The 12,994-nt window shown below is 34.6% G+C and overlaps 1 protein-coding gene across 8 annotated transcripts in view; it reads left to right on the forward strand.

The window, feature by feature from the left end:
• TAFA5 (TAFA chemokine like family member 5) overlaps positions 1 to 10,623 on the forward strand; it is a 448,316-nt gene extending 437,693 nt beyond the window's left edge. For 4 of the 8 annotated variants that reach the window (XR_004747731.1, XR_004747735.1, XR_004747736.1 and 1 more), the window contains 2 exons: positions 5,537 to 5,629; positions 6,975 to 9,754. Coding sequence is in view for 1 of the 8 variants with exons in the window: in XM_035316002.1 (XP_035171893.1) it covers positions 6,975 to 6,983 (9 nt within the window). In the remaining 7 variants the exon portion in view is untranslated. Of the gene's footprint in view, positions 1 to 5,536; positions 5,630 to 6,974 lie in introns of all 8 variants that reach the window. The other 4 variants (XR_004747749.1, XR_004747753.1, XR_004747732.1 and 1 more) reach the window with 2 other exon arrangements.
• Positions 10,624 to 12,994: the final 2,371 nt, after the last annotated feature.

Consider the following 12,994-nt stretch of genomic DNA (forward strand, 5'->3'; position numbering starts at 1 on the left):
CAACTTCCTATTTATAGCTCATGCTTTGTAAGTCAGAATTCTCTCTTTTAATGGATGAAATATCCTAAATATTCCATCTAAAAGCATATTGCTTTTCCCATGTATTATTCATTGAAGTTTAACTACTTTCACAATCAGTCTTAGGAAATCACTGTTCCAATTTTTATTGGGAGTGTGAGACTAACCTTGCTCTAGACCTGCTGCCTGTCAATCAGATGTCACTCACAGATGCCCCTGAACAATTCTTTCCTCTAATTAGAGGAGAAAAAGTAACAGTTTAGATTTGTCTGTGGACTTCAGTGCTGGCAGATGTAAGTTGTTGTTGATGTGCTTTTCTTTTTCTTTTTCCCATTGAGGACTGATAAACTTTAAGTATAAAACAGACGAGACTGCTTTTGAACTTTATAGTTAAAACTTATATTACTCCATGAGGAGAGGCATGTTGTGGCATTACATGCATTATTTTATGGAAGATCATTATTTCAGCTGATTTTTATTACCTCAAAGAAATATTTAAAGCATTTTTTTCACATGAAGGTTTAATGTAATTAAGGTTATGTTTCTGTTAAGATATGTTAATAAGCAGTACACTCTCAATATGGGCACATAGGTATGAATATTCAGAATTCAGTATACATCAAGTTACTGCATTTTAATAAAAATGGATTCTTAGGTGCATTGGCAATTTAGTCTGAAACTGCCTCCTACCTTAGAGAAAAGTCTCAGGAATGACAAATCCAGGTTATTTTTTTACTACCCCAAGGAAAGCCCCTGGCTATTCTTATATAGTTTCAATCATGTTAATATTACAGTTGCTTTTATTTGAAGAGTAAAAGACGTAGTCATTTTTCAAGCTTATGATTCCATGCCAGTTACAAATCTTTCTTAGTTTTAGCTTTGTATGAGTGCACACCTCTAAACATTTTAAAAGAGCAAAAAGAAATCAGATACAATTGGGGTATTGCTCAAGGCCTTTAGCTAGGGTTATTTTAAGTGTGTTTCTTACCTGGTACAAAAGAGAGAAAATCACACTATTTTGCATTGTTTCTCCTCACATGATGTGTGAGCCTTTTCATCATTCTTTCTACCTATATTGCTTCAAGCAGCCGGCTTTGGATTTTCATAGGGGACAGAATGGGATCTGCCCTGTTTTGTTATCTGCAGTCGCTCTAAATCCTCTGAGTTACTTTGTTGGAGTGCACTATATAGACCAAGCATGCCTATGAATACACTGCCTGATATGTTAGCCTGCTTTTTATAAACATGAACCCACAAAGAGCCAGTAGATCTGATGAATCTTATTATTAGTTTTGTAGGCATTGCAGTTTGAACTCATGAAGATGTTCTTTCCATGGCTAGCTCAGTGTCAAAGAATGCAGTACTACTAAGTAGCTCCCACACATCTTTTTCTTATTCCTAATAGCCACAGTCACTTTAAAATTAGATTAACTTGTCTTTTTCTGAAGACTAAATAGTTGAATTTGAGTATATGAACAGCATGGAGAAAGCAGGAGGAAAAGGAGAAAAATGGGATTAATGGGAGTTCTCAACAAATGTAGCAGGTCATTGGTACTGCTAGGATCATCGCCAAAAATTTACATTTTTATTCCCTTGAATTATGAGGTATCTTGCAAGGCAGTGTAAGGTTTTCCTTGGGCATCTTAACGCTTTTATCTCCCTCTCTCTCTCTCTCTCTTTTTTTTTTTTTTTTTTTTTTTTTTTTTCGCCGCATTATACGTGGTTAGTTATTCAGGGACCTCCTAGAACAGACAGCTGTATAAGCACAGGGGAAAGATATGCTGTTTACCTGACTTGCAGTCAGTTGGTAAAAGCTTTGATACAGTTTCCATTATGAGTAGATTTGTGAGACAGAGACTGACCAAATCTACATCCACCTTTGTGAATGATTTTTTTCTTTTCTTTTTTTTTTTTTAATTCCTGTAAAAGTACAAGCAAAAAAAAAAAAAAAAAAAAAAGCCATTTTTAGACTTTAGTTGAAAGTATAAAATACACAGCTTAGATAAGTAGTTCAGCTGTTAGACAACACTAAAATGACCTGTTACATTCTAGGCATCCAGAGAATTCCCAGAAATCAGGGCTAGAAACACAATTGATAGTATAGAGTTGTTATCCCAGTGTACAGGGATAACTTCAACAGTCATGTAATAGCACTTGGCTACTGTAGCAAAAATGAAAACTTTGGTTCACTCTGACTTTCATTTTTATTCTAAAAATGCAAAATGGAAACCAGATGAAACTGCTAAAGCTTTACCAGGCTTGACATGGAATTGTTGGTGTTTATGTGGATTCTATTTAAAGTAAAAGATCAGGCCAGACATTCTTGAAATTCAGTCCTGACTGAAAATATTTGAAAGCTACAGCAAACCTTTCTCTGTTTTCTGGTTTGTGATCAGAAATTTAAATGTTTTAATTCAAAATTAGATCCTAGATGCTGCACTGAAAGACAAAGGGTTTGCTCAGGTTTGTTCATTTTTGTTTGTTTGTTTGGTGGAAAGAATGTGCAAGTCAACAAAGCACCATATATTTCCATTTCCATCATATCAAGGTGACTTGTATAATGTGTTTCCTCTGTCCTTGATGATAGTGAACATTTTCTTTTTTCTGTCCCTTCCCTTCCCTTCCCAAGATATGATACCCGCTACTGTAGCTCTTTCAGAGAAAGACAAATTAGGCAGACTGTGTTATAATTGCCCTAATGAGCCAAACATTCTCAGGATATTTTCAAGCTATCCAAGAACTATAATAGGATATATAGGCCATAAGAAATGCATTATGTTTTTTTTTTTTTTTTTTTTTTTTTTTTTTTTTTTTATTAATATACTTTGGATTATCAATTAATATGCAGTCAGGAAAATCACTTTTCCTCCTGGGTAGAATTCCGTGGAGCATACTAGAACTTGGGCTTCCCTCTCATACTCAGATAGTGTACAGTAGTATTTTAATCTCTGGGACTAAGGTGCCTGCTCAATGCTAAAAGTCCTAGACTTCAAAAGTCCAACAAGCTCAAGAGTTCTCCAAATTGTTTCAATCTTACAGCCAGAATACTGATGTGTATTGCCAGACCATTTGTTTTAAGACAACTTAAAGGCAAAGATCAGGCAAAGAGTTTGCATGTGACATTAAATGACAGTAACTTTATTTCACTTTATAGTTTCTTTTAAAAGTAAAACAACCAGTTTTGTTTTGTCATGTACAGCTGGGAACAGATACAAACCGTAGATACATTAAAAAAAAAAAAAAAAAAAAAAAGTGCAGGAGCACATAACTTCTCTAAGCTGTTGAAAGATATTAAATAAATATACTGGGGCAGGTGGCAGGGCAGAAACTCATACTGAATAGTTCATGAAAATAGTATCAAAGGAAAGGAACACTATTTGAATGTAATGGCATGGTGTATTCTGTTTTGGCTGTTTTATCAACTTTTTTGTTGTTTCATCAGTTTTCTAATGTTATGCCAAAAACGTAGCTGCATGGTATTTTAGAACTTAGTAGGGTTTGCATTTGGAAATACTACTCTGATGGTGAAATGACCTTGCCACAGTGCTTTGGTGGATCAGTGCCCATAAGCCACTGCATGCAGCCTCTGCAGTGATAGGAAGCACTGAGGTGGCTTTTCTGCAAGGGGTGACAGTGCTTTTGGACTCTTGGGTACAGGGAAGGAAGGCTATTGTCAGAAGAGGGTGAAATACACTGGAGGGGCAACCTTCCCATTTTCCCTTGTACTTATGAATTCAGGCAGGAAAAAAAAAAAGGCAAAAAAAAAAAAAAAAAAAAAAAAAGCTTTATATTGAGAAAACAGATGTTAGTTTTTGAGAGTTGAGTGGGAGATGAGTTTCATTAACAATCAACTTCTTGGTACATAAGTATTCAGTGCCATTTTTTTCTTGGTATATAAGTATTCAGTGCCAGTACCATGAGGCAAAGGTGATCTCTATAAAAACTCAGGGGAAAAATAAATAAATAAATAGAAGCCCACACACTTTGTGGAAAGGAAAAAATTGAAGGGGTAGTTATCATTACTACAGTGCAATATTTGGCATCAGAACTTCTGGCTCCTTCAGAAAGAGGTAGAACCTGCTGTCTGAAGCACTGGGGAAAAATTCCAGCTTCACTGAAGTCAGTGACAAAGAGACTTGTGCAAATATGCCTAAAACTGGAAAGAGTCCTGTACAGAGATGGACAGAAAAGAAAACCTTGTGCTAGGTAAATGGTACCCAGGCTGTCTTTAATTTGATGCTGTTTCAAGTTTCCTAAGTAAAAGCAAAAAAAAAATGAACAAAACTATGCCAACATACCTGGTCCAAGCTTTCAAACACTTCTCTGTATATAGTTATTTAATTTATAATTTTCATTGTAATCTGTATTGACCTAATTAATATTCTAGAATTTGCTACCAAATAGTCATCAAGAGCATCATTTTCCTTTAGACTTGCCTCTCAGATATGTGGTATTTTCCATGGCTTGAATTGTTTGTATATATAGTAAACAAGTCCCTTTCATGGTCATTTTGGGGATCCCTCTTTTCTTGCTTGATCTGTCTGGTGTTTTTATTTATTTATTTATTTATTTATTGGGGGTGGGCTGGGGAGTCATTAATTCATCTGTAGTGTGAAACGGAAGGGGAAAAAACAGGAGATGGGAGGGTAGGCGTGCATTCTCTTTCTCTTTTCTGGACTCTTCATTGTCTCTGCTATCTTTTCCCCCCTTTTTAACTGTTGTTCCTATTACCTATCTTTCTTCTTTATCACACCTTCATTAATTAAAGATGTTTAAACTTCCCTTGTTAACTTATACCTTTCTCTTTCCCTCTTATTCCATTTTCTCTTGTCCTTGTCCAAAGTTGTAAATTCACTTTCTGTTCTCTACTCTATTCCTTTTCTTGCCATCACTTTATTTCAAACCTGCTCTCTGTCCTAACTCAGCATTTTGAAAATGCATATTTTTCTCCTCTTCTCTCCTTCTTTTGAAGTGTTGATACCATATTCACACAGCAGGGATGTGCAAACTGGGGACAGTGATAGCAAGTGAGGAAGGAAGCTTTTAAATCCATGAAATGACAAAGCAGCAGGTATCTACAAATGAATGTGGTTGTACCTGAATTCTGTCTCCATCCTGGGACCAATATGGTAGAGAAACACACTATGAAAACACTGAACGCACAGTCCATCAGCAGTTTATGCTGTTGCTTTTAGCTTTGGGCCATTCTAGCCTAACTCAGAAGTGATGGAGCTAAGTCAGCCTAATTCTCCACACAATAACAGTTTTAGTTTCAGGCCTAATAAACCATAACTCTTATGCTTTGTGTCTTGCTGCCTAAAAAGCATTGCTACCTTAAAAAATGTGTTATTTTCTAATGGGAAGAAAAATAGGGGGTATAATGGAAACCCCAAGAAAGAGTGTGGAGGGGAAACAGAACAATTAATAGAAACAAAACTTTTAAATCATTTCTCTTGCTGAATGTGTATTTTAAAAAGGGGAATATACCACAATAATCATCCAGGTTTTTTGCCTTCAGCCTGTCTGAGGCCATGTGGTTTGGAGATCTGATCACTAGTCCGAAAAGGAAAGGCTGTGTGCAAGATTTCTGGGGTGTTTTTTCCTGGAAAAGGTGAGAGGATAAAAGCAGAAATCTATGACATACACTTTTTGCCTTATAAAGAAAATATTCATCTATCTATCTTTCTACCTACCTATCTATCTTTCTACATATATATACAGAGAACAATATGTTTCAAGCTGTCACTAAATTGATTTGGAGGGTGGTATTTCTTTAATTTACTTTTCTGAGGTTTAGGTTAAAAAGTCTAAATTTAATATACAGCTTGAACTAAGTGAATTGGATTTTCTTTTTTGTTTTGCCTGTTCACATTCACTGTTCGGTATTTTCTGGTGTTATGCATGATATTTCCATCAGTAATAACAATTCTGCCTATCTGGAGACAGGACAATGCCAAAGCAGAAGATAGAGTTTGAACATTCAAACAGCATTTTGTAACAATCATGCTTGCTTAATATACCTCAAAACATTCCGTATTGTATAGTGTGTAATTTCAAAACCATTTCTAAACTGATATTTTCAATGAGCACAAGTAGCTGGCTCCTTGTTGTAAAAAACAGTCACTACTTTTTCATTTGCGTTTGTTTTGTCTTCCAGTACTCGTATTCTCTGTACTGTGAGCTTTGGTTATTTCTCTTTCAAACCACTGCCTCTTTCTATTTTAACAGCTTCCATTCCATTTTCTTTTAAAAACAGGGCAGTCCTTTGCCAATTTCCATTCTTTTTATTTTATTTCATTTTATTTTTCAGCTGTGTAACTAAAACAATTTTCTGATTATACTGACTTTTAAGAAACATTATTTACATTAATTTGCACTTTTACAAGTATCACTAGAGGGCAGTGTTGATTAAATTAGCGTATAAATCAACAGGCGCACCCTAGCGCTCCACGGAAACTTGAAAGCAGCAAAGCTTCAAGTATAAATATCCTTACACTGTTAATGAATGATCGTGGCAGTCATGCCCATTTTTATCATATCTTACATGTAAAAAGTAATAGCTATCTTAATCTCCATGTGTATTAGATATTGTTACATGTAATTTAATGCAGGTAAAAGAACATTCTGTGAAATTTTTGTAAAAAGGAAAGTGCATGGAGCTTGTTATAGAGTAGAAAGCACTGAAGTTGTAAACTATCATTTATATTCATGATCTTACTAGAAATAACAAAGTTATTTTGTTGTTGTTTTGTTTTGTTTTGTTAATAAATATAAACATAGGTTTATTCATATGTTGTTTCTCAGGGAAAATATTTGCTGTGAAAAATAAATATCTTCTAATTCATTAACTGTTTCCTTGAAAATTCTCAGTACAGAACATTTTAAAGTAATAGGCAGCAAAGATAACCAGGATTGTGAATTAAGACATTGACTCATTTGTTCTTATTTATTTACAGGTCTCCTGACAAATGCAGCAACACAGAATCCTCGTAGGAGTGGTTTAGGCTCTGTGTGAGCTACTTAACTTAGTCAAGTTTCACTGCTGTGGATCATCATCCGTTCTATGTCATCAACTCAACTGTCTGTATCTCTGTATCTCATGAAAGACAGCATAAATCCTCTACATTATGAGATAAAGTTTGTTCTACCATACTAAGGATCACTGGACTAAGGAATATAGAAAAAAAAAAAGAGATATGCTTGGGCATTAGCAATACAAAAAGCTTCATGGTTAACGTTTCATCTGCGTGATACACCACTGCTGGACTTGCTGTTATCTACATGTTTTAATCTGAAGAGTCTGCTACAATGAAGAGTATCATCCCAATCAGCCTTAGAGAAGACTGTTTTGCCTATGGGAGGACACTGAGGTGCAAAAGAGAAACTCTTCTTGTGCCCTAAACTGTCTGAATTGCTTTTATTTTCTTATACTTTCAATATATACAATAGACCAAAGAGCAAAATCTATTTTAAAGTGGACACAATCTTACGGTTAACAGAGCTATGTCATTAAATTGTAGGGGGTCTCCACAAAGACATGATTCCAGCTTTCACAAAGCTGAGCTGTTGTCCAGCAGAAGTCTTTATGGAAAGCTGCAGTAAAAACTAACCCAGAGACCAGCTCTTGAAATGCCACTTTTGAGAGAACATAATGGAGCACTGAAAGGAAATGACCTATGTTTGAAAAACTGGGACAAAAAGAACACAAACTGTCTACATGGCACCTTTATTCCTCTGTACTTAGATTGACTTTCTCGTACTAAAATCATTTTCAGTTTTAACCAGTTAAACATGCCTCTTCTACAGTTCCATTTTTGATAGTTAAAGTTGGATAATACAGTATTTGCAAAGAGCATGTTTGGTCATCTGTGGCCTATGTCTCATCTGATACACCATTTAGCACCAGAAAGCAAATTAAAGAGAAAACAAAAGTAACACTTGTTTGAAAGAGATCATTAAATGTATTTTGAAAAGCCTAAAGTTATATATTTAACAGTTTTTATATGTTGTATATTTGTAGAAAATCCTATTTAACAATTAACGTGATAACTCTGACAGTCATGACAAGTGGTTCAGAGTTAAGTTGTGTTTTATTACTTCAGTTGTCTCTGAAGTGACTGGTGTCGTTTGCTTTCTTCCATTGGGACATTCTGGATGTAAAGCATGACCAGAGAGGACTGTGTAGAAAAAGCAAAGAATAATGTTGTTTATATTACATAAATGCATTCAACCATTGCACTGTTGGAAGGCATTTTTTATTTTTATTTTTTATTTTTTTGTCTTTATGTACTGATAAAAATAGAGTGTAAAATATTTTACTCATTGCTCTTCATAGCAAGGTTTGTTTCTCTCTCTCTCCCTCCTACTTTTATGTAATACAGTCTAAGGGTCTGTTTGCAGCCTGTTCCTCTATCCCATTTTCAGTGTTTTACCTCATTGTTAGAAAGTCCACTGTTTCAGCATTATTGGTTAGTGAAAAATTAGCAAAGATGAGGGGAAAAATATGATAAACCAGAGAAACAAACAAACAAAACTTGCTCCCTTTTACTACACCTTTCTATGTGTAAGTTTCATACATACCGGTATGATGCACTCAAGAAGGAAGCTTCATTTCCTCCTGGCAAATATATTAAGGTTTCAAGTATACTACCTAATACTCCAATTAACTTTTAGAATTATGCTAGTTCTATGCTACTAAAGAAAAATATATAGAGATTGTTCAAGTGACCATAGATGAAAGGTTCAAAAATGAAAAGTTGATTAAAGAATTTTTTAAAGGCTTGTTCTAATACAGGCCTTTTCTTACTTAATGAAGAGGTTACAGGAGAGATGAACTATAGATGATTTTGTCTTCAAGTAAATATATACAAATTATTATTTAATCTTAGGAGTTTGACCTGTGTCAAGGTAGCAATTAAAGCCCAGCCACTTGAAAAGTGTTATGGACTGACTGCACTATAAATGACCAATGTCAGGTTTAAAATGTCATGCAATAAATGATGGTAAATACATTTACTGTATATGTAGACCTCAAGAGCCAGATCCCTCACTCTACCAACTCTCTGTTTTGATTTATTTTAAAGGGAGTGTTGTAGCCTTATTTAGTTAACACAGAACAATTAAAGATGTTACATCGTTTTTTTGTTGCTTTACAGTATTCAGTTTTGTGTTGGTTCAGCTAAATTATCTAAAATAAAGAAAATCCTTTTATAAGTGAGACTTTCGTTCCCTGAGCGTGACATCATCAAAGGAGTTTCTCCAGGTGATTATTAAGGTGGGAGCATTGAAAGGAAGACATAGCAATGGAATGTGAAAATGAGGACATGGGTCATGTTTTGAAACTGAAGTTTTACCCTTCCCTTTTCAGGTGCTGGATACATTCATTCCGGTGTGCCCAGTTACTGATCAGATTAAGGCCATTCATCCTCTGGAAACCAGATCCCAACAGAGGATCTAAGAATGGACATCTATAATCTTTATAACTAAATTCATAGCTTCCAGTCAGTTCTGAATATCCTTGGTTATGTCTTTGTTTTCTGTGTACTTCAAATGCTCAATGAAAGATACCACATTTTTTTACGTGGGCTATGCTGTACAAGAAATATCAAAGATAAAAAAGGTTGGGATTGTTCATCAAAGACCAGTTCAATTTTCTGAGTCTCCTCTGTCCAACAGACACCTCAAGACACTTAGAGTGTTTTCGTACTCCACCTCTGCCCCCCCCCCCCCCCCCCCCCAAAAAAAGTTTCAAATTAACAAAATATACTGTCTGTGTTTATCACTGTGAATTACTAACCTAAGAGCAGTGGTGAAATGTTTGTCTCTCAGGAACGATATGTTTTCAGAATATTGTGAAATTCTAATTTTACAAAACTAAGTTACATTAAAAAAAAATGTTTGTTTCTGAAAGTATTTTATGTGCCTCTTCCAAAGCAAAATTTGAAAAACAGAGGGAAGTGTCTTCATAGTCTTCATAGCCTTGGCCACAAGTAACTTTTTCAAAACACACTTGAAAGGGAACAGAAGAATATAGAAAATCACATAGTAGACTTAAAACAACCTCTGGAAAGGCAGTAAGCCCTTTAACAGTTTTTAGAAAAAAGCTTCTTTATAAGGTTCTGTTAGTCCAGGTGAGGTCAGATGTAACTAGTGTTTTAAACATCTGGGACATCAAATATAGCAAATATTAATACTCTATAGCAAACAATATGACACATCATTTTCCAGTTTTATAATTATGCTTTCAGCTTATTTTGTCTCTGGCCAATTCATTTCTTCTCTGCAGTAGCTCAGGTTTTATGTAAGCAATGTCCTCAATCATTCACTTGTTTATAGAAACTGTACCCACATGCTGTTGCATAAATCTTTAACTCAGACACTTACTATCTGATATGGCCTATTCATCACAAATGTTAGTACAATTAGAATTTCCAGAAGAGAATAAAGAATTCAACATCGTGTCTGAAGAACCTGTATGAAGAACAGCTGAACTAGAAGCCAGTAAATTGCTTGGTTGAAAGGAAAATCACAATGCTTACAGCCTGTGCCATTGAACTAGTGTAAAGACTACACTAGCCAACACTGAGTGTAGACACAAACCAGAAGAGAGGAAAAAAATATATATATATTTGTTCAAGGGAAAAAAAAATATGTATAAATGTATTTTATCACATAAGTTTACATACATGCAACATTTTTTCATTTTTCCCAATAAATATATGAGAATATGTAAGAGAAAATATTTCCTTTTAAGCCTTCTTGTATGAAGTTTAAAACTTCCAAGATTTAAAATTGTTTCAGATGAAAGATCAGATCAGTAAGGTGTTGAACAGCATCACCTAAGATTTCTGGAACAGACCGGGTGAAAACTGGTTTAGGACCACCTTGAAATAGTGAGAAATAGCCTGCTCCTGATTCCCAAAGCAGTCTTCAGGAGAACAGGTTTACTTAGAAAAGAATTCCTCTAGTGTCAGACTGCTTGGAATGTTCACCTACTACCATACTGCTTCCATACTGCTTCTCAGGGAGCACGGGCAGCAGGTTACAATCACTAAGGTTGATAAGAGCCACCCTCAGCCAATATAAATTATATTAGCCTGCAGACCAGACTGTTTTTCAAGTGATTTCAAAATAGTAAGGATGAAAGTGATTTGCAGCTACTGTTCATCCTCTGACTTAAAATACTTCCCAGATATCTCAACAACAGCTCCAAGTTTGTCACCAGAATTGTTTAATGATTCTCTGAGGATGATTGATGCAAATAAAGTCATTTGCTGCCTTTGTGGTGAAATCATAAAGGCCTTGAGAAGGTGGTACATATACTTATGCAAATAAAAGAAGTCACTTGCACACTCTTCTTTTTCTTCTAGGTATGTTTTATAAATTATGCTTTCTTTTATTTATTCCAACCTCTTCAAAGAAAAATGATGTCAATGGAACATGGGAACTGTCAAACCAGTTCAGACAAGTGTTTCCTCTTGGTTGATGCCATGTCTTAACTGTAATCTTTTTTTACATTGTAATTGTAATTATGTAATTATTACATTCTCCAGGTGGCAAAATATTGCATAACCCTCCCTGTGAATTTGCTTTACTGATCTTCTAGTTTCTGGTTGGTGTGTGCTTCGTACCCTTGAAGAATGAAGTCTTTACATACATATATATATATGTATATATATAATCTTACGCAGTTACAGAAGTTACAACTAAGCAATTATTTTTTACTGTTTTTTCTATTTTTTTCCTACTGTCAAAATACATTGGCACACTGAAAGAATGGACCTCAGACTGGGCTTAGACAAATAAGGATGGACAGACAACAGAATATTCTACAGCTGATATCAAGTTGGGGATTGAACAAAGAAAATAAACCAAGAAGGAAACTGGAAAAAAAAAAAAAAAAAAAAAAAAAAAGACCAGAAAAGATTAAAGATTTTTCATTTCAAAGTAGCTACCTTTTTAGTATTTAATAAGTGCTAGGGGAGCCAAGAGGAGTAAAATTTGAAACAGGGAAATAAGAAATATTACTCTAACTACAGAAATGAGAATTTAACTGATAATATAGTTGTCTTCTTTTGAGATGTAAATCTCATTAAAACTTGAGAGCCATGGGTAATAGATAAAAGATAATTGTGTAACATATTACAAATAAACGAAGAAATAGGAGAAAAGTGGAAGTAAATGATAGTAAGTTAAAATAGACAGTGACTAATGATGAGCTGTTCTATGGGAGGCTCAAGAGAAGTTCCTATATTTATTTATTTACAATGTGAATGAAATATGAACATGATTTGTTAGTATCGGTAAATAACACAGATTAGTGAAGACATGGGAGGCCTATGAGGATCTAAAGAGAGAAAATGGGCCACAAAGTATTATAAAAAAAAAAAGGAAAACCAAAAAGTAGATGTTTCAATTTATCATTTCTCATTCCAGCCAAGACATTATGGCCTCAGTTATGTAAAACTTTAGAGCATGTGCAAAAAGGGGGAAAATTCTTTTGTTCTGCTGTTAAGATTTATGTTAATGTTTGCTTCAAGCTGCTTGGGTCAGAGGTCAAATTACGTATTTCATGAGGTAAACTGAAATGCTGTGCCTTTCCAGAGTTCAGGTAGGCCATTGAGAGACTCTTAGGATGATGGATCTATAGTTTCAACAGTCCTTCACAGCTGGCTTGTACAGACCATGACCATGGTTTTCCAGGTGTGAAATTGCCAATGTTAGGCTAGTGAAAGTGATGTTAAGCACCCTGATGTGGTACACTAATTCAAAATAATCTGTGCAAATAAAGTTGATTAACATGTAATCAGAAAGCAACTTTTCTAAAAATATTATTGAATAATATGTAAAGCACATGTCATGTAAAATGATGAAGAAAGACTGTTAATATATTTTAAAAAAAAGAACTCAACTACATGACAAAAAATGTAATAAAATGAAAAAAAAAAGAAAAATAAAAAAAAGCACAAACATTCTG

This window comes from Oxyura jamaicensis, chromosome 1 (genome assembly GCF_011077185.1).
Source record: "Oxyura jamaicensis isolate SHBP4307 breed ruddy duck chromosome 1, BPBGC_Ojam_1.0, whole genome shotgun sequence".
NCBI classification, from domain to species: domain Eukaryota; kingdom Metazoa; phylum Chordata; class Aves; order Anseriformes; family Anatidae; genus Oxyura; species Oxyura jamaicensis.